General features: G+C 48.4%; 1 protein-coding gene across 1 annotated transcript; it reads right to left on the minus strand.

The window, feature by feature from the left end:
- Nucleotides 1-2,353: 2,353 nt before the first annotated feature.
- On the minus strand, nt 2,354-11,201 carry LOC147222085 (nuclear receptor subfamily 1 group D member 1-like). The gene is made up of 8 exons (XM_086168095.1): nt 10,796-11,201; nt 6,056-6,367; nt 5,852-5,940; nt 5,626-5,770; nt 4,274-4,818; nt 3,986-4,171; nt 3,691-3,901; nt 2,354-3,601 (listed from the first exon to the last, which is right to left on the minus strand). Exons 1-8 carry the CDS (start codon nt 10,812-10,814, stop codon nt 3,405-3,407), a joined length of 1,704 nt encoding a protein of 567 aa, XP_086024221.1. The 5' UTR covers nt 10,815-11,201; the 3' UTR covers nt 2,354-3,404.
- Between the last annotated feature and the right edge of the window lie 8,449 nt (nt 11,202-19,650).

A 19,650-nucleotide genomic window follows, 5' to 3' on the forward strand; every position in this document is an offset into this window, starting at 1 on the left:
GTCATAGGCTCTTCTGTCTCCTCACTGGGCCTTTTCTCCTTTGCAAAGACATCTGTTTTTTACTCATCTTGCTAGCTTGTGGGTTTAATCTTGGCTTTTTATGTATCAAGTGACCAAGACAAGCATAGATGGAAGTAACAGAGAGAATTTGTCTATTTTTCAAAATCAAATATTGTTCAGACTCAGATAACAAATAAAACGGAAACAATGTAAGTTATGTATTCTTTCTGTAATGCCCGTTACCAAATGACCCACGGACTGGTTCTGGTCCACGACCCAGGGGTTGGAGACTGCCGGTACATGTTTTGTTCACGTGACATGTTTCCAACCCCCAACCAGATCCTGGAATCAGAGTGCGTTACACCCTCCCTCCACAAGATAGCAGCAGAAGGCAGAGAAAACATCCCTGTGTGCTGCTGCTGCAGCGGACCAGCACCAAAACCTGAGTGCATTTGACCTTCTCTTTTTCTTCTTTGAGACGCACCTGCAGACAGGGTGACCTACTAAAGAGTCTGTCCTAAATATTTCTGGGCTCAGTGTCTGTGTTGCTCAGATGTTTGTGCGCGCACTTCTCACACAGACTTCATGGCGTCCAGACAGCCATGTCCTCACGCCAGGATCAAGGCAGAAACAAATAACAGCAATGGTCCGAGGGGTTCGGCTCGCATCGCACCTCATCAGCTGGCAAACAGCTGACGCACAGGTGTCCGCAACCTTTGCACCAAAATGGCTTACAGCACAAGTTTAGGGGGGTTTCAGCCGTCGTATTTTTCTGAAAAGACATTGAATGCAACACATTTACGGTCACCCGGGGATAGGACACAGTTGTTTTCATGTTTGAAGAACATCTCAGATGTTCAGTGAGGACATGCCCAGAGAGGAATTTAAGCTTTGAGGATCTTATTGATCTAATGTAAAATAAATAACTTGCAAGGATGTTTATTCCTTCTAATGCTTCTCCTTGTGTCCAGCAGGTGGCACATGAGGACCTCCACCCAGTGTGTAGTGATGACTTGAACATTGTTGTAATGGAGAACCTCAGCAGCCTGTTACTTTCTGAGGTTCCCTCTCAAAGAACCCTCTTGCAGGACATTCTGGGACCCATCTGCTGTGGTTGATGACCAAGAGATTTCTGATGATCTCATGCCGGGAAGACATTTTACTATATTTTATGTAAGTATATGTGAATATGGGCAGCACTCAGGCATAGTGGGTAGCACCTCCTCCCCACAGCAAGAAGGTTGGATTTGCACAAGGGGCCTTTCTGTGTGGAGTATTGGACAGTCCTGAAACATGCAGAAGGTTAACTAGAGACCCTTCATTGTCCAGACGTGTGAACGAGAGGGCGAATAGTTGGAAGTCCAGGGTGAGCTCCTCGTCTCGTCCAATCACAGCTGGGATAGGGTCTAACACCTTGCAACTCTGAGTGCAGGCTATGCAGTATAGATAATAAATCAATGATTGGTTTAATAACTTTCCCATCTTGGACCAGGATCTATTAAAAGCCATTCATTCATTCATTCATTCATTATCCAGCTAATGTTTCAGATGAGCATTCACCCTCTTATTCTCACGTGTAGACATGCAACTTTACGCCTTCTCATTCACGTAATGTACAGACATACACATAGCAGATAATGAATGAATGAATGAATCCTAGCAAATGATTGAAATGGGAGTTTTGCAGTGACTCTCTGTAAAGACAGGGAATGCGAAGTTAGAATCCAGAAGTGTGATGCCATGAACTCCAGATTGTGTGATAGGGGATTCCGGTGTAAAAAAATCGTGCACAGTCGGGAGTGCACATATGCCTTTTGCTGGTGTTTATTCCGACCCAATGAATCAACGTGGTGAAGGTGCTCTTTGTTCAAGCAGGCGGTCTGAACCAGCCACCCCTGAAGGTCAGGGGCTTCCTTTTTTTATGTATAGTGTTCCCAAACATCTCTGCAGGCCCTGGGTGGGTCTGGCCTGATAGCTTTCTGCTGATGTGCTGTGTGCTATCAGACAGTACCAAGCAGCTGCATCCGTGCATGCACATTAAGCCAATGAACCCATGGTTGGTTGCTTTCGGAAGCCTTATCTCGGTAGCGGTGGGCCGTGACCTCTGTGGCGCAGACGTCTCTGTGGGCTGACGCAGGAGACAATCATCCGCCTCTTAAAACAGATACTTTGCATAACACCATTAGCTGGTTATCGCATTCAAATCCAGTGTTGTTGGTAATAAAGTCCCAAATACCTCCAAGACCAGCGCACGTGATTGGCCAATTGCTTCTGTTGCTAGGCTACGGGTTCTACGGTGCGCCGGCGGGAAGGCTGACAGAAGCATGACACGAAGGAAGAAAAGGAGTCGGATCAGATGCTATAGAACATTATTTAATAATCATTCTCTACGGTGTGACCACAAAGTAGTAACAAAATATTCAGAAGGTGGTGCAGCCGGTTGACAATACATTTATTTCAATCCTATATATTCAAATACAAAGTCTATACACCGGAGAGTGCACGGTCAGAGTGCTGCCTCACAGTCTATAGAGCATATTCAATATGTTAATGGCATCATACAATACTTCAGTACTTCATTTACATATGCAAGACACTGCACACTAACCTGGGCCTGGGCCGGGACTTGACCTGGATTCGGACCAGGAATCGAACTGGGCCCCAGGCCGGGAATCAGATATCTACAGGATGTACTAGAACTCCAGACGTGGAGCCCATCGGACGCGGTCGAAAAAGACCGATAATAATAACATCTCCCTGATCACCACTGTGCCTCCATTTCTTAAAAACATAACACTTCTCAATCACGGATGGGTGATTTTACTCATACTCATTTATGGGATGGACATTTCCTCAGCACGTGAGAGTAGCCTCTGAGCCTGTCGCCTCAACAGCGGGGCGGCAGTGGGGCAGAGGAACTTCTATTGCTCTGTCCATGTGACCATTGGAGGGTTCTCTGAAAGTGCTGAGCGTGGATGAATGAATGAATGAAGAGTAAGAAATCATAGCTGGTGAATATTTGTACATCTCCCCCTGTCTGGGGGGGGATTGTAAGTATTACCCCCCCCCCCCTTCTTCCTGTCTTATCACTGGGGGGGAGGGGGGGCGGCAGCAGGACGAAGTCCAGAGAGGAGCAACAGCATGAAAAGTGATGACTTGGAATTTAGACGCCCCGAGGAAGAACAGTTCATCTTAGCCGCCCTGGAAGCGAGGGTGGGGGCCCCAGTCCGCGGGCTTTGGGCCCTCCTGCAGTCCTTCTCTTGTACTTCGCAGCCCCCGGTTGCACAGCGGCCGGTCCGCCTTCCGTAACAGTCTGTGCCACTGAGGCCAGTGTTTGGGGGACCGGAAAGTGGGCTCCCCAAGGGTAGACGCCCGTCAGGACGCAGGCCGGGTGGGGGGAGGACTCAGGGGTCTATACGGAAAGCTAGCAGCTTGTCGGAGTGCTGGTTGTTGAGGGTACGCAGGTCGGGCAAGCGCAGCAACAGCTTGGGGAAGAGGGTGCTGTCGTCTGGACGCCGACTAGCCATCAGAGAACGCAGGGCTTTGATTAGATTCTCTTGCAGCGTCTCCACAGCACCCACCTCCACCATCCCGGAGCGGTCTGCAGGGGAGAGGGGAAAGCGTGTGGTTAAAAAGGGGCGCAATGTGAGCGAAGCTCTTAGCGGGCCCTGCGAGCAGGTGTTAGCTTACCAGCCGAGAGCAACACCACGGCCATGAACAGAGCCATCTCGTCCGGCTCCAAGCCCAGGGAACCCAGCTTCTCGCTGAAGTCGAACATGGCGTCCAGCAAGGAGCCCATACCCAGTGCCCGCAGCGACGCCAGTGAATACGTCTGTCCGTTCAGGAAGGTCACCGTCCGCTCTTTGGGGTCAAACAGGGAGCAGAACCTCACCATCAGAACCTGCGGGAAAGAGGCGCTGTGAGAAAACGGGTTTGATGGTGCCACTCTGGGATAGTGGCTGGGGGCGACTCTCAGCAGCCGTACCTGGAAGGTGCCGGATTTCAGCAGCATAACTTGGTCATGCTGGCTCAGAGTCTGGAAGCCCGGGATACTCTTTGCAAACTCCACCACCTCCTTGACGGCCGGCGTGAAGCACTGGGAAAAGGACTCCCACACCTCCTGGCTGGAGCAGCTTGCCGGGGCCACGGGGCACGAGTTCAACGGACACGCCTGGGAAAAAGGGGTTGACAGCAGGTGTTGAAAATCACACATCCACAGGCAGTCGAGCGTGATGGTTGCTTTTTGCACAGAGAAGGAGAACTGGGGACCCACCAGCACTTTGGCCCCGCCGCTCAGCTTCCAGGGGCAGGAGGTCTGGTTGTGGGGGTCAGCTGGCTGGAGGCTGTTCTGATTGGCCGCTTGTGCTGGCGACGAGAGCGCGCCGCTTACGGGACACTGGCTCTGGTTCTGGAAGCCGTACTTAGAAACGGGCACAGTACTGTGCGAGTTCTCGCTGCTGGCATGGACCATGGGGCAGATCGAAGGCGTATGGTAGCCCGATGTCCGCTCCTGCGTCGCGTGCGGCGCCACCGCTTTCCCCGCCGGGCTGCTCGCGAAAGCTGGCGTGCACACTTTGCCACCGCCAGCTAACTTAAGCGGTTTTTCCTCGCCATTCCCCACGTTGCCATGGTAAGGCTGCAATATGGAGGTGGCGCTATCGCCAGGCTGGTTCTGGGGGCTGCAGGTGCCGAGGGGTGGCGGCGGCGGCGACGCTTCCATTTCCATGGAGGCTGACTCGTTGAGCTGGTTCATGTAACTCTGCATCTCATCCAGGAGACGCTGCTTCTCCCGCTTGGGAATACGACCAAAACGTACAGCTGAGGAGGACAGCAGGGAGGGTGGGGGAAGGGAGAGAGTTACCACTTGCTGTTTGCACTCATTTATTGGAATTATTGATGAAAGGGCCAGAAATAACATCTACAAACTAGAGCTTCTGGCTCCTCTATCACTTCGCAATCATGTCTGTCTGCTCTCTCCATCAAAGCTGTCAGGTTGTGACATGGCCACTAAAGCCATCATCTTCCAAGCCCTGCAGTCTGTCCACCCGCCCCCCACTCCCACTTCCTTTCCCGTCTTTTCAATACTGCACCTCTGCTGACAGCCCTATTTATAGTGCACTGTGTGTTCCCTCCCTCTCTCCCTGTCTCTCTCTCCCTTTCCTTGGCTCTCTGTCTCTTAAGTTGAGAGTGCTGGCTCCCTGGTTTGTGTGTAAGTAGGTCACTGGGTCAGCAGCGTGTACGGGGCGTGTCATCAGTGAAATGACAGGAGAGTGACCGGGTGAGGGACGAGGGCAGGTATCAGAGATGAACGGGGGAAAAAAAAAATTAAAAAAATCGATCAGTTACTCCTTTCCAGGCATCGGAAAAGAGTAGCCGCTGAGAACTCTGCCATTTTTTTCTCGCCCGTATTGAGATGCAATCTGGGCTCAGAATCATTAAAACCCGTAAAAGGCTTAAAAAGGGGATTTTCAGCGGCGGCAGCAGTCACACTATCTATCCTGTGATTATTATTTCTTCTAAACAGGAAGAAATGAATATGTGTGTTAAAGATGGAGCAGATACACTTGAGCAAGCGTATGTGTCGTGGAGGAGCACTACGAGCCGGCCTACGGGTGTATGTCTCACCGTCTCTGGACATGCCCACTGAAAGGCACTTCTTGAAGCGGCAGTGCTGGCACCGGTTCCGGTTCATGCGCATGATGAGGCAGTTCTCGTTCTTCACGCACATCTTGTAGTGGATGTTCTGCTGAATGCTGCGCCGGAAGAAGCCCTGGTGGTTGGGAAATGGGGCGTCAGTGTGTCTGTCCGGGTTCGGTAGAGGGAAAGGACGGAAGACGGCTGACGGTCTCACCTTGCAGCCCTCACAGGCGTGCACACCATAGTGGAACCCGGAGGCGATGTCTCCACACACCTTGCACAGGAGCACCATCCCTCCAGTCTCTGCGGGTGGGGGTGGGGTGGGGGGGGTGGGGGGGGCACAACAACAACCGTCATCACACATGTAGAAATGAGCACCGGAAGAGGAGGGATGTGGGAGATTGGAGGGGTCACTTACTGGTGAAGGTGCCGGTGAAACTGCAGGACCTTTTGGCCACGGTGGGGGGGTTGTAAGGAGCCGTTGGCCCTGTGGAGATTTGGGCTACTGGGTTGTTGTTCACCTCTGGGAACTGGAACACCATCTTCGGGGAGGGGGTGCCGCCCCTCTGCTCGCCCCCCTGCTTCAGCACCCCAATCTCCTGGAAGGACACGCCCTCTGGGGACGAGGGCTGCGAATGGGAGGAGGGGGACTGGGTCTGGTACCCGCTGGAGGGGCTTCCAGGGCTCGGGCTGGCGCTGCCAGATGAACCGGCATACAAGATGACACCTCCTGGAGGGGGTGAGGAAACAGGGCGGCACGTCAGTTCGACATGTCCCGGAGCGCCAGGCTTTTTACCCTGAACCTCTGGGAATTGAATCGACCGCACTCTCCCAGGCCAAACAGCAACTGGGGAAATGTGTGGAATAAGACATACAGAGCGAGACAGAGAGATGGTTTCTGAGTGGCGACGTCCAGAGGCTCTCTGTGATAAGCCGCCACTTTTTCGATCTGGAATTCAAATCTTCAGCAATTATATGCTTTTTTTTTTTTTTTTGATTATTTCAAAATCATTTGATTTATAAGTCGTTTTTGATGATTTGGGAGAATTGTATTATTTTTAATCATTTTTTTAAATACTGCATATTTCATTTTGTTTAAGCAACACAATATAGTTGATTCTCTTTGTAGTTACTGCTAACAGCTAAGACAATTTATATTTCATTATATTTCTTATTCTTCCTCCTTTCCACTATTGTCTATTACTGTTATGTTTTTACTTGAAACTCTGGCACAACAATTTCCTTCGGGATTAATAAAGTTGTTCTTATCTCATCTCATCTCATCTCTCATCTCAATGGAAACTGGTTTTAAAAACACAGACATATATAATATTTTATATATACACCAGGATATTGTACAAATGTTGCTCACAAGCAGTATTGTGGAAATAAGTTGGTGTTGTTGTTAATGGGTGCCGCAGCCAGGCCTTGAAGTGGCCCTGCTTCAGGGACGTCTCATCCACTCGGAAATGTCCCATTACCCCTCAATGCAACACCCAAGCCCTTGTTTTGCAAACGCAGTTCTTTCCGCAAGATGAAAGCCCGCTCCTCACGTGTAGGCTGAGCCAGCCAGCTCCCCGCTCCCTGCCTCTCAGCGCCGAGTCTTTTTCTCCCCACCTCCCTCCCTCCTTCTCCACACTCCTCCTCCCTCCTCCCCTCTCTGGCTGCCGGCTTGCAGAGCCATCTATCTGCCAGCCACCTGACCGGGAGCTCACATGGACTCTTGACACAGTTCCCGCCCGGCTCACAAGGCTCTTTGCGCAGTCCCGTGTAGACAACAGCAGCAGTATAATAACAAGTGCGAGGGCAGATCACGTTTGGAGGGGGTGGGGGCTCTTAATTCTGCGGCGGGAGATGTGGAGGAAAGCGGGCAGAGCCTGGTTATCTCTGCATTCCACAAACGGCGCTCTGTGGTCACATTGCTGCCGTGCAATCCTTTGGACACGTTGATAATCGGTGGGAGGGGGTGGGGGTCGCAGTGAATCTAAGAGAACCCACCGGCCAGCACATCCATAAGATTATTTAAGTCCACATTATTATTCAAATTTCCTAGGATTATTCTGAGTTAGAGGTGCTTTGTAGGCAGCTGGTGTCAGACATCTTGCTCGGGGAGGACGAGGAGGGGGTTGTTTGCGAAGGATCTTTGTAGGTCACTATCAGACATGAACGTAGGGTGGCGGCTCTGCAATGTGCTTTCAATTTGAGAGATGACATATATCACCTCAGAAGAAATGTGTTAGCCTTGACTCCCCCCTCACTACAGTCACTTGCCGTACACTTCCTCTTACCCTTGAATCATCCAAGGGAAAATCCTCCCTGGGCTCTTGTGCTCGCTCTCCTCAGAAAACGTGCTGCTCTTTTTGTGCCTGCTTAATTCCAGCGCTTACACGTGTCAACACTGACCGCGTGGGACTGCTGTGTGACCTCACACACGGACGTTGCATGTGCTTCCTGTGTTTTTGTGCGTGGAGCAGAAAACCCAGTGACATATGTGTCACCTGCAGTGGGCTGGGTCTCCACACCCCGCTCCTCCATTCACCAGCGGGTCCCTGCCCCCCCAGTGTAAAAACAGTCCAACTGTCTGCCCCGGCTCTGTGTTTTCCTGGAAACTGGTTTGACTGGGTGTGGGAAGGAGCTTGAGGAATACGGCCCACGCCTCCCCCCGGCCACAGGTGCAAACACGTGACCTCAGAACACACATGGAGCCATTGAATGCTCTAATGCCCTCCCCCTGCCAGATCTTTATAGCAGCCATCCATGCATGGCAGACAGATTGTATAAACAATAGCCTCCCCATGTAAAGAAGTGGTTTCTTTTATTTTAATTAACTGCTAATGCAGATTTGCATGCAGCTCCAACCATACAGGGGTGCCTTTACCTGCCCAGCTACCGCCTTGAATGTTACTGTCAGGCACACCGAGCACAGCAGAACACGAATATAGAGAAAAACTGTAGCATCCGAGTCCTCTGCTCTCGGTTCCCTGTCCAGACAAGCATAAGCAAAGTGTTGGGCAAAAGGCCTACAGCGTGATCTCCTAACCTAAATTCAAAGTGAGCAGGCTGCACACCGGCCAGCTTCCTCTGCCTCCCAGCGTCTGATTTCACTAATTCTGTTTTTTAATACCTGCATTCCAAACCTAAGTCATGTTTAGTCATGTGCCTCTGCCTAGTTGGCCAACGTGCGTGCAGACACATATACACACATGCGCACACACACGCTCAAAGCAACACTGGCAGCTTGGAAACCCGATGACGGTTTCTTTCTTGTTCATCCGCAATCACGTGGAACAAGTGAAACCAGCTGTATGTGAAAGCTGTCCGTTCCCCCTCTGGAACGTGACTAAGCATCCTGGAGTAACCAGGGCCTTCATTCCTTCACCTGAGGGCCAGGAACACTGGCAGTTGTGCCCGCAGGTTACCTCACTGCTGATTGGCTGATCAGAGGGCAGCTGCAGGTCATGACTCATACACCTCAGTTACAAATATGTTACCCGGCACCACTGGCATACATCGTCCCTACGGTGACTGCCATGTTTAGCCTGGGGATAAAGTGCTCTTCATCATGTAAGCAACCCCGCAAGATTGAGGGGGCCGGGGGCTGGGTGGGTTGTTTATTCAGTCCAGAATCACCTGTTGAGTCCTGGACGCTACAGCGGCGCTCGCCACCAACACGGGACACTGGATCACCGGCTCGGCCGTCTCCAGGAAACAGACGAGCCATTGGGTCATCTCCCAGAGGGTTCGGCTTACAGACTTGACCTTGGGTCGCCTCCATGTAAGCTCGCCACGTGTTAAACATGGCTGCCGCGCTTGGCCGGATCCCCTCTGACCCACTGACCAGGCAGCGGGAGCCGGAGGGATCCCTGCGCGCCGCCGCCGAACACGCGAGCCAGCGGGAGCGCGCACGGCGGGGAGGCGGGGGAGCGGGGGCGGGGCTCTGAATGGGGGCGGGGACGGGGAAATCATGCGCTGCACGTGGCTATTGGGGCTGTAAACACGTGCTATCAAGCTCGAGGCGCGGCACGGAGCAGGCGCATGATTCCTACACTGCCGCCCCCTTCCCAGCCCGCCTCAGCGCCACCAGACTGGCCCCGCCCGGGAGGGGGGACGCCGGTGTCCGTAACACGCAGTCCCGCCCTCCTCCAGCACCCGGGACCGGGTGCTGACTCACTTGAGTGACTCAAAGCAGCGACCTGAACCGGGTTGTCATTAACTATTAATACTATTAGCACTATTAATAGTTGGTGTGAGAGGAGGATACAGAGAATAGGGTTAGATAGCGCAGACTGTGGCGACCCCTGAAGGGAAAAGCCAGAAGGAGAAGAAGACTATTATTACCTAGCGAATAGGGTTAAATGTAGAAGTTTGATTCGCTGTGAATGGAAAAACCCAAAGGGAAAGAGAAAGAGCCAGCGTTAACCCGTGCATGACGTCACGCCCGGCTCTATTTCCAGCTAAAGTGTCCGATCCCGGTTCTCCGCAGGCCAACGCCTCAGGTTCGAGTGTGCGGCCAGGTCTGGCTGCTGCTCAGGACTGCGTGGGTAACGTGTGTACTTCACCGAGTACGCGTAACCGCCAGGGGTACACACCCAAAACAGCAAAATACTACAATGACACAAGGCAACAGAATGTTCTTGGCAGGTGTGGACGTGCGGGTCGATGTTTAAACCATCGACGTAACAGCGCGACCCGCCCAGTGAAGGGTTGGGGGTTGGGAATGAGTTTGTAAAAAAAGAGGAGGAAAGGAAGAGGAGGAGGAAGAGGAGAGCGGTGGCAGAGGGAAGGGGGCCGTCCGGTCAGGGGGCGTTTCAGGACGCACTTCACGTGAGGTTTGTTTACATGCGGGGGTGCGGAAGTCCGCAGCGGGGAGAGCCGCCCTCACCCACTCACCCTTTCACTCCCTCACCCACTAGCACGCCATCACCGTGGAGGTGACACGGCGCGTACAGCCGAAAACTAAAGCCCTGACACCCTTTAACAGGTTACCACCGGGGTGTCCTGTTAAAACACATTATAGCGCGTCAAATATCATTACAACCGTATCCCTCCGCGCGGGGCTCGTGTTCGAGTGGTACCGTAATTCTCCTAAATGAACGCCGCAGAGGCGCTCTCTCCCTGGCGGATGTTCGAGTGCGCGGCCCCCACCCGTGCTACTCACCGCCGGGGCTGTTCTCCATGGTCGCCGGTCGGTTGGACGGGCGGGCGTCGTGCTGCGGTGCAGTCCCTTGTAAACTCGCTTCCTGGGGGTTCCCTCGAAACGAGCCGGGGTTTAAAGTCACGGAGGGTCCTGGATAAGCCCGGTGAGCCGGAGCCTTCAAACCGGGAGAAACAAAGAGCGGGTCGCTGTCAGTGGTCCGCGGGAGTCGGGGCGGCGTCGGTGGACGAGTCGGGCGGTGCTCGCGGGACGCTGAGGCCGACGGGGCTGCTGTGGACGAGCTGCTGGTTCACTGGAAGCCGCGGGCCGAGTGGAAGTAGTTTAAACCCCGTCAGGAAGAAACACGCGTCCTAAAATAACCAGCACGTTTCCAGGTGCCTGAGAAATGTGACCGCCCCCCCCGCTATGACTGTTTGTTTGTGTATCAAGGACCCCCCTTCCCCCCCCTTCCTCACGCCCCCACTCTGTGACTCGTCCTCGCTCTCCCATTGGCGGAGAGCCGCGCGTGCGGACGGCACATTGAGCTCGCTCGGCGGAGGAATGCTTTCAGAGCTCGGCGGCATGTGCGCATGGCATGTGAGCGCGCGCTGCCCTACTGACACACATTTTATGCTAATGCGATGCCGGGGCTCGGCTGAAGAGCTGGGTCAAGTAAAGACAGACGTCTCACTCTGACGATTTTACGGCGGACGAGGAGGGGCTCCATCCCCCTACCCCGCCGAAGACGAGCGAGGAATTTCTTTTTTAAAAACACTTTAAAGGTCCACATGCGGGTTATTTGCACATTTGCCAAATTTGTGTGTGTGGCCACAAAACGTACACTGTAACGCCGCGATTCGTGGGCGATGCTGCAGGATTCGCGCTCTAACACGGTCCAGTCGATACTCGGCGGAGTGATCTGTTTCACTCATTTGACGATCTCTGTGCGGAGGGGGCCGGCACGTGCGGAAAGGGCGGTGCTCAGCGTGACTCCCCCGCCCCTCCCCCCGTGCCGTCACGTTCCCTCTCTCCAGATTGTGCTTGCCTTCGCAGAGGATTGGCCGGGAGGGAATGTAGGTCAGGAGTCGCTTGAGCAAACACGGGCTTTGTAAAATAGTCCAAATGTGCCTGAAAGCACGGTGTCCTTCCAGAAAGCTCCCAAAGCCCATCATTTATTTGAAATATGGAAGCGGAGACATTTAAACTCTGCAGATGTTCTACAGCGAAAGTCTCACTGATGTCCCTGAAGGCTTCCAACATTTTTGCACCCAGATGCAACACCATGTTCTATCACACATGTGAATCATGAGAAGGCCAGACCTTGGAGTCTTAGGCCACAGAATAACACGTTTGCACATCCACACGCGTACAGACACACGGCTTGCCATTGGGACATCTATTGAGTGAAAGATAGTAATTCAAATATTTGCCTTTTTTTGTCACAGGAACCACATCCAAGTCACTCAAGGACTCCAGGGGAAATGGCTGCCATGGACTCAAGGCCACACTAGTGGGGTTCCATGCTTTTTATGGAACCAAGTTATTTACATATTCACAACTAGATGTCACACTGTTTGCAGAGTTCTGGACCTGGAAATGAAGACAGTACCATTTTCTCACCCTCCCTCAGTCATGACTATAATTCTATTTTTATCTACTCTGTGCTCTGCTGGTTTTCTCATATGTGCTTTATTTTCTTCCCTTTCCCCTGAGCATCTTATAGAACTGAAAACAGCATTTGGTTGCGCCATACAACTTTTGCTTTGCAACCACAACAGAAGACGCTATCCATTATCTATAGTGCCTATCCTGCAGGTGCTGATTAACCAGCTGCTATGGACTGACCGGTTGCGAGTCCATCGCAGGGTTACATACAGAGACCTTCAACCATTCACCCTCTCATTCAAAAGTCATACGGTGGCATATAATCATTCACTCTTTTTTTTTTCCTTCCGCTGTCCAATAGCATGCAGGAGCTTCGGCAGAGACCCCAAATCGTCCAGATGCGTGAATGAGTAGCTGAAGGGTTATATATTTGTATTTTATGTGTGAATTGTTGCATAGTTAGAGTAAAATCCATAATGCTGCTACTGTATTATATACTATATCCTATACTTTTTATGCCTTTAAATACACTATTACTATTATTACTTAATGACTAAACTGCACAAATAACTCTGCTGCTACTCTCTATATTCAAATTCAAATGACATATATTCATACATTTCGGGTTTTCAGGTTTTTATGCTGTTAAATCTCTATCATACCTCCACTGAAGTGAAGGTATGATAGAGATTTAACAGTAGAGAGTATAAAGATTGAACAGTGATAGAGATTGATAGAGATTTTGCAGTATAGAGTATAAAGTACACACATTATATCTGTGTGTACTTTATACTCTATTCTTAAATTTTTATGGTTTCTTTGTTGTGCACTTTTGTGCACTCTATCATTGTTTTGTTAATCTCATATCACTGCGGGAACGTGAGAAACGTCTTCACGATTCCTCTGTATGTCTACTGCATGTGGAGAAATTGACATTAGCGCTGATTTTGACTTTGAAAACATAAGACAGCTTACTTGTACATGTCTTGCTAATATTTGCTTTGTTTCCATTGCTAATGGAGGCAAAAGAATTTCCAAAGAGTGATGCGTGTCAAGTATAGAAACGTGAACTGTGAGACCACGTAAGAACTATGTTGAACTTAACCTAGTCTTTATCTCTGTTGTTTGTGCTGCATTGATTTGATTTCAACAAATTGATCGGTGTCTGTGAGTTGGAAAGGATATATCAATCGTTAGCCTCCAAAACCTGAAAATCATATGAAAAAGAATTTCATAAAACGACCCGCAATGGGAATATTATGTGTATTTTCCAAAATCTTCTCTTGGTATTGTGTCCAAGGAAAAGGAATCCTGTTTCAAATAACATCCTGTTATCCAAGATCTCTAAAAACAATCGTGCGTGTCTCCCCCATCGTTGCAGGCCCCGGGGTCCAGGCTCTAGATTCAGGGGCTCTAAAGACAAATCTTCTCAGAATATCCTCAGACTGCTTCTGACTACCAGCCCGTCAGGCAATTTAAAGGGGAACAGCTCCACCCAGCGGTCATTCTGTGTTATTGATTTAAAATGTGTATTTCTTTGCATGTCATAAGTTGATGAGCCATACAATGAAGTTATGGGAAAGAGCGGTGGAAACTAGACTGAGAGCAGAAGTCAGCATTTGTGAACAGCAGTATGGCTTCATGGCTAGGAAGAGTACTACAGATGCAGTATTTGCGTTGAGAATGCTAATAGAAAAGTACAGAGAAGGCCAGAGGGAGCTGCATTGTGTTTTTGTAGACCTAGAAAAAGCATATGACAGGGTGCCAAGAGAGGAGCTCTGGTATTGTATGAGGAAGTCTGGAGTGGCAGAGAAGTATGTCAGACTGGTGCAGGACATGTATGCTAGCTGTGAGACACTGTTACGGTGTGCTGTAGGAGTAACAGAGAAGTTAAAGGTGGAGGTGGGACTCCATCAGGGATCAGCTCTGAGCCCCTTCTTGTTCACAATGGTGATGGACAGGCTCACAGATGAGGTTAGACAGGAATCCCCATGGACCATGATGTTTGCGGATGACATTGTGATCTGTAGTGAGAGCAGACAACAGGTAGAGGAAAATCTAGAGGTGGAAGTATGCTCTGGAAAGGAGAGGAATGAAAGTTAGTCGCAGCAAGACAGAATATATGTGTGTGAATGAGAAGAACTCGGGTGGAACGGTGAGGCTACAGGGAGCGGAGATCAAGAAGCTGGAGGATTTCAGGTACTTGGGGTCAACAGTCCAGATTAACGGAGAGTGTGGAAAAGAGGTGAAGAGACGGGTTCAAGCAGGTTGGAATGGGTGGAGAAAAGTGTCAGGGGTACTATGTGATAGAAGACTATCGGCCAGAATAAAAGGAAAGGTGTACAAGACAGTGGTGAGACCAGCGATGCTGTATGGACTAGAAACTGTAACAATGACCAAAAGACAGCAGGCAGAACTAGAGGTTGCAGAGATGAAGATGTTGAGGTTCTCTTTGGGAGTGACCAGGATGGATAGGATCAGGAATGAGTCTATCAGAGGAACAGCACATGTTAGATGTTTTGGAGAGAAGGTCAGAGGAGCTACACTGAGATGGTTCGGACATGTACAGAGCAGGGATAGAGAATATATTGGTAGACGGATGCTGGAATTGGAGCTGCCAGGCAAGAGGTCTCGAGGAAAACCAAAGAGAAGATTTATGGACATAGTGAGAGAGGATATCAAGGTAGTTGGTGTGAGAGAGGAGGATCCAGAGAATAGGGTTAGATGGAGAAAGTTGACTCGCTGTGGCGACCCCTGAAGGGAAAAGCCGAAAGAAGAAGAAGAAGAAGAAGAAGAAGAAGAAGAAGAAGAAGAAGAAGAAGAAGAAGAAGAAGAAGAAGAAGAAGAAGAAGAAGAAGAAGAATTTCTTTGCATGTCATATTCAAGAGTCAATATTCAGTGTTTATTGTTATATGACCAGTCTGGAATCCTGTTTTCCTGTATTATGAATCTACTTTGCTGTCCACAGTGGAGCCAGCTAGGTAGCAAAAAAGCAAACAAACCATATAAGCATATTATTGCTACTAAATGTATTGACAGGATGTGCAAGTTAAAAGAAATATTACAAATTGAATTGTGAACAGTTAAAGCCTATGAAACAGTGACGTGCGGTGAGGTTCATGGGTAGTGAGGCAAGCCTACCATGAGGCAGGAGAACTGCGTGCCTCACTTAGTGGCTCTTCGCAGCCATTTTATGAGCGCTCAACACAAGAAACTAGTAGCACACATACAGTTGTGGACAAAAAACACTGTACATTGGAAATGCAATTCATATAGTAAACGTGTTTAAACATTTTAATATCGACACACAGCAATATAATCTTAGGTCTGCACATTCTAGCTGTCAGTCGTCATTGCGCAATCTACATTGAGGCCAACAGTCCATGATTTTTATTCAAAATCCAGCAATTTTGAATAAAAACCAAGCTAAACTGGAGAAGTTAAATTATAAATATATTTATAGTGTAAATCACTGATGAATATAACCATTCAGCTCTTTTTTTCATTACATTTTTTTCTTTCTGAGATTGGCAAGGGAGGCACAACCTCTCTTGCCTCCCCTGACTGCATGTCACTGGTGTGAAAGTGCACAATGACATCGTTTCTCAAGTTGAACGCAGCTCAAGTGCAGATTGTATGCAGACAGATAATTAAACTGTCAAGTTAAATAAACAGTCGATATTGTTGAAATATTTAAGGAAAACGGGATTTCCTCTGTTGGGACGTTGGCATGGCGAACGTAGTTATTTTTCCCACTAGAGGGCAGTACTGGAGAGTTGAACCATGGGACCAGCCTGGTTGAAGGCGGTCTGTGTGAGAAACACCGGTTTCTAGTGTATGACCCACTTTGTGCGTGTGCGTGTGCGCGCATTTTTACTGGTTGTTTCCATGTAACTGCCTTAACTTACTCCACTTGTGGTTCTCACAGACTGAAACCTTTTTTTTCTTTTTTCACAAATGTCTTTTTAATTCCAAAGTAGTTTGTTTATTTTATTAGTCATTTTTCCTCCAAATAACAAATTATTTGGTGAATTAGAAAAGTGTGTCTTACAGGCCCCTTGGTTTTTCACAAATTAACCCTGAAAGGCAGAAACTAAGATAATCATCCTCTCATCAGGTTTAAACTAACACACAAATGAGTAACAGTTGATCACGATAATACCATGAGAACACAAGCAGTGAACGCTGCTGCCCGGAGGGGCGAGGTGGCGTTTGGTGAATGTGCAAGCGTTTCCATGATGCTGCACGTGGGGGTGAAGAAGATCAATGATGTTCCAACAGTTGGCTGCAGTTTGATGCTACGCTGCTTTGCCAGCATTAAGGAAACAAACCGACTGAATGTTGTGTATTTAACACCCACTCAGCTCATCGGCCCATCAGAATGTGTGTGTGTTCTTTGGACTGAGAGCGCTCCAGAAATGACACGGTTCCCATCCAAGCAGTTTGGGCTCAGAGGGAATTTTTGAGGCTACGGTTTTTAGACAGATGGTTACAATAAAAGAGGCAGAAGCAATACGTCAGTTACCACGGTGACGCCATTTTGCTGTGTCCGTCCAAGCCCGCAGCTCGCGCTCAATAACCGCGTGGCGCTGGCGGAACAACGGCGAGAGAAGCGAGTGCTTTGGCGTACTGGCGTCGTGATATTTGGCTTGGCTGGCCTTCCAACAGCCATTGATGCTTTCTGACAGGACAGGCGCCGCTGTTGGCAGCCAAGGTATGCTGAAGCGTGCTGACAGGAGGCTCTCCGGCACCAGGAGACACATCACCCTGGGGGGGACAACTCCATTGCCGCTGAGTCCAGAAAAACGCTTTTTGTACAGTAAAATAAAGTAAAAAAAAAAAAACAGAAGCAGATCTATTAATGCCATCGCATTTGATCCCATTGTCAAATACTTCTACGGTGGTATCATTCGTCTGTTCACAGAGCCTCAAATGCTGCTGAATCAGGCACTCCGTGTCCAGGACTCTGGGCTTAGCATTGTGTGCAGTACATCTGGTCCACCAGAACACTCTAGCATCTCTCTGGGGCCAAAGAGAGGTTTCTTCTCGGAGGCTGAGGAGCCGAGGAGAATCCCAGGTTAACGCTCAGTGTGTGGCTTAAAAGCTCATTTTATTTTATTTAATTTTATTTTATTCATGGATTGTCACTGTTTGGTCTTTGTATTTTTATGCTGCAACCGCCCAATAATTACTGTTGTCCTCTGTTCTCGATCAAATAGCTTTTTTTTTTAAATTGGCCGTTTACAATAAATTCCAGTCTTTCCTGTCGATAACTTCCACATTTGATTGTGCCTTCTCTTGTTGAGGGGTCGGATTGACGGGGACGGGAACTGGAGTCTGCAGTTCACAGCTATGGAGGAAGGAGGCAGAGGCGTTGAATTTTTTGGGGGCGATTTTCAATCAGTTTGAAATTGCTCTCATAGACTCTCATGCAAAATCCTTTTTTTAATATCATGGATAATACTACAGCTGATATGCGGTATAAATGTACTTTCATATTATTTCAATAATTTTTGAGTCAAAAAAAAAATTCTCGAGTAGCAACCAACCAGAGCATGGTGCTCTGTATCCTGGGCTCTGACTGGCTCAGCATTGGTAGCATCATTCTCTGCATGCCCTGCACGCATTCAGAATCCTGCCTCCTATGTTTTACATTGCAAGTGATCGCTGATTCTGCAGTGTTTTTTTTTTTTTTTGGTGAATTATATAGGGAGCAGTGGCAGGCCGTGCATTTCACACCTAGGCCTTCAGTAATGCTCCTTTTATCAATCCACTCCTCAATAACTGTTTTATGGCTATGCAAACGATCTATTATGCAGTTAGCAGACTGAAAGTGACAGACAAATAATTTTCCTCGCTTTAACAGGCCTGCTAGCTTTGGAATGTCCGACCTTTCTTAACGATGCCCAGCTTTTCTTGAAAATTCTGTCTTTAAAATGGCTTTGAGATTAAATCTGCAACCACATCAATTTCTTCTGTTCCTTCAGTCATCATGGGTTGACAAATTAGCTATTATATCAACAGTGTATACATATTTGTGTTTGCGCGGCTTGCTTCAGATGCTGCCTGTTAGCTCTGGCTAGTACACTCTCTGACTATCCAATCAAAGGGCGTGTGACACGCTGACATTATCCTACCCTTGTAGAAGGCCTTAGTGTTGCAACTTGAAATCTGATTGGTTGAAGCAACAGTTTCATGTTTACTTACTTTTTGCTAGAGCGCCTGTGAATCTGATTTTGCGGGCCCCCAGGCAGATTTCTTTGACTTTGACAAGGCAACACATAATGGTTGAAATGTGATTGGCTAAATGCCTTAATATGAAAATACATGTCTCTAGGAAGCACAGCCAGGGAAAAGCTATGGAAGGAAGTGGACAGATCATGTGGAATTATTTAATAAGTATTCATGGACAAAATATTATTAAAATCAATCTGATTCAGATATTTTGTAGGCCAGGAGAGAAGGCCTTGAAGGCCCTCAATGCCCACGACTGATAGGAAGTGCTTATAAGAGTATGGGAAAGGTTAAAAAGAGTGTGGGGAGGGTCATAAAGCTTTAAAATATATATGAATATGTATGAATAAAAAAATTACAATTTGGTTGCTACTTGGTGGCTTGTTCTGTAATGTAACCCTCATGATATATGAGAGACTACTCGTGCTGTACCTAGATGTAACTTCTCTGTAGCTTATGTAGCTGCAGCAGATATGTCCAAAGTCCCCGGGCCACATGTGGCTCATTTTCAAATTTACATCGGCCCACAGCCTCTGTCGTAAATTCAATAATATATGGCCCCCAGCACTGTTGACCACAGTATAACAGTGCACAAAAAGCTATTTTATGTTTCATCAGAAGATGGCAGAAGAACTGTGGCCAGAGTCTCATTGCAGGAAACTTTGACCCTTGTTACAGGGGTCAAAGGGTATCGTGTCATTTTTATTATTTTTTTTTTTATTTATCTTTTTTTCCCTTTTTTTTCTTCTTTCTCCTCTATAAGGACATAAGGACAAATAAATAAAATAAATAAAAATGGCAAGGGGAATATAATATGTATTTAACTTGGTGGCTCAGTCATAAAACTATACTTTTTGGTTTTTGTTTTTTTTTTTTTCATAAGTTTTAAGGATTTTTTTATACAATTCAAAATCGTTTATAAAGAACGTAAAATTGGGGGAACATTTTTGCATCCTGTTTTTGTGTATGAAGAACTTGGCCAGGCCTTAAATAACATTGAAACAGATATCATCTCTTTTGTTGATTGAAAGTAAACCAAC

Source organism: Fistularia commersonii, chromosome 21, assembly GCF_037954325.1.
Source record: "Fistularia commersonii isolate RoL2024-O1a breed Wild chromosome 21, RoL_Fcom_v1.0, whole genome shotgun sequence".
Lineage (NCBI taxonomy): Eukaryota > Metazoa > Chordata > Actinopteri > Syngnathiformes > Fistulariidae > Fistularia > Fistularia commersonii.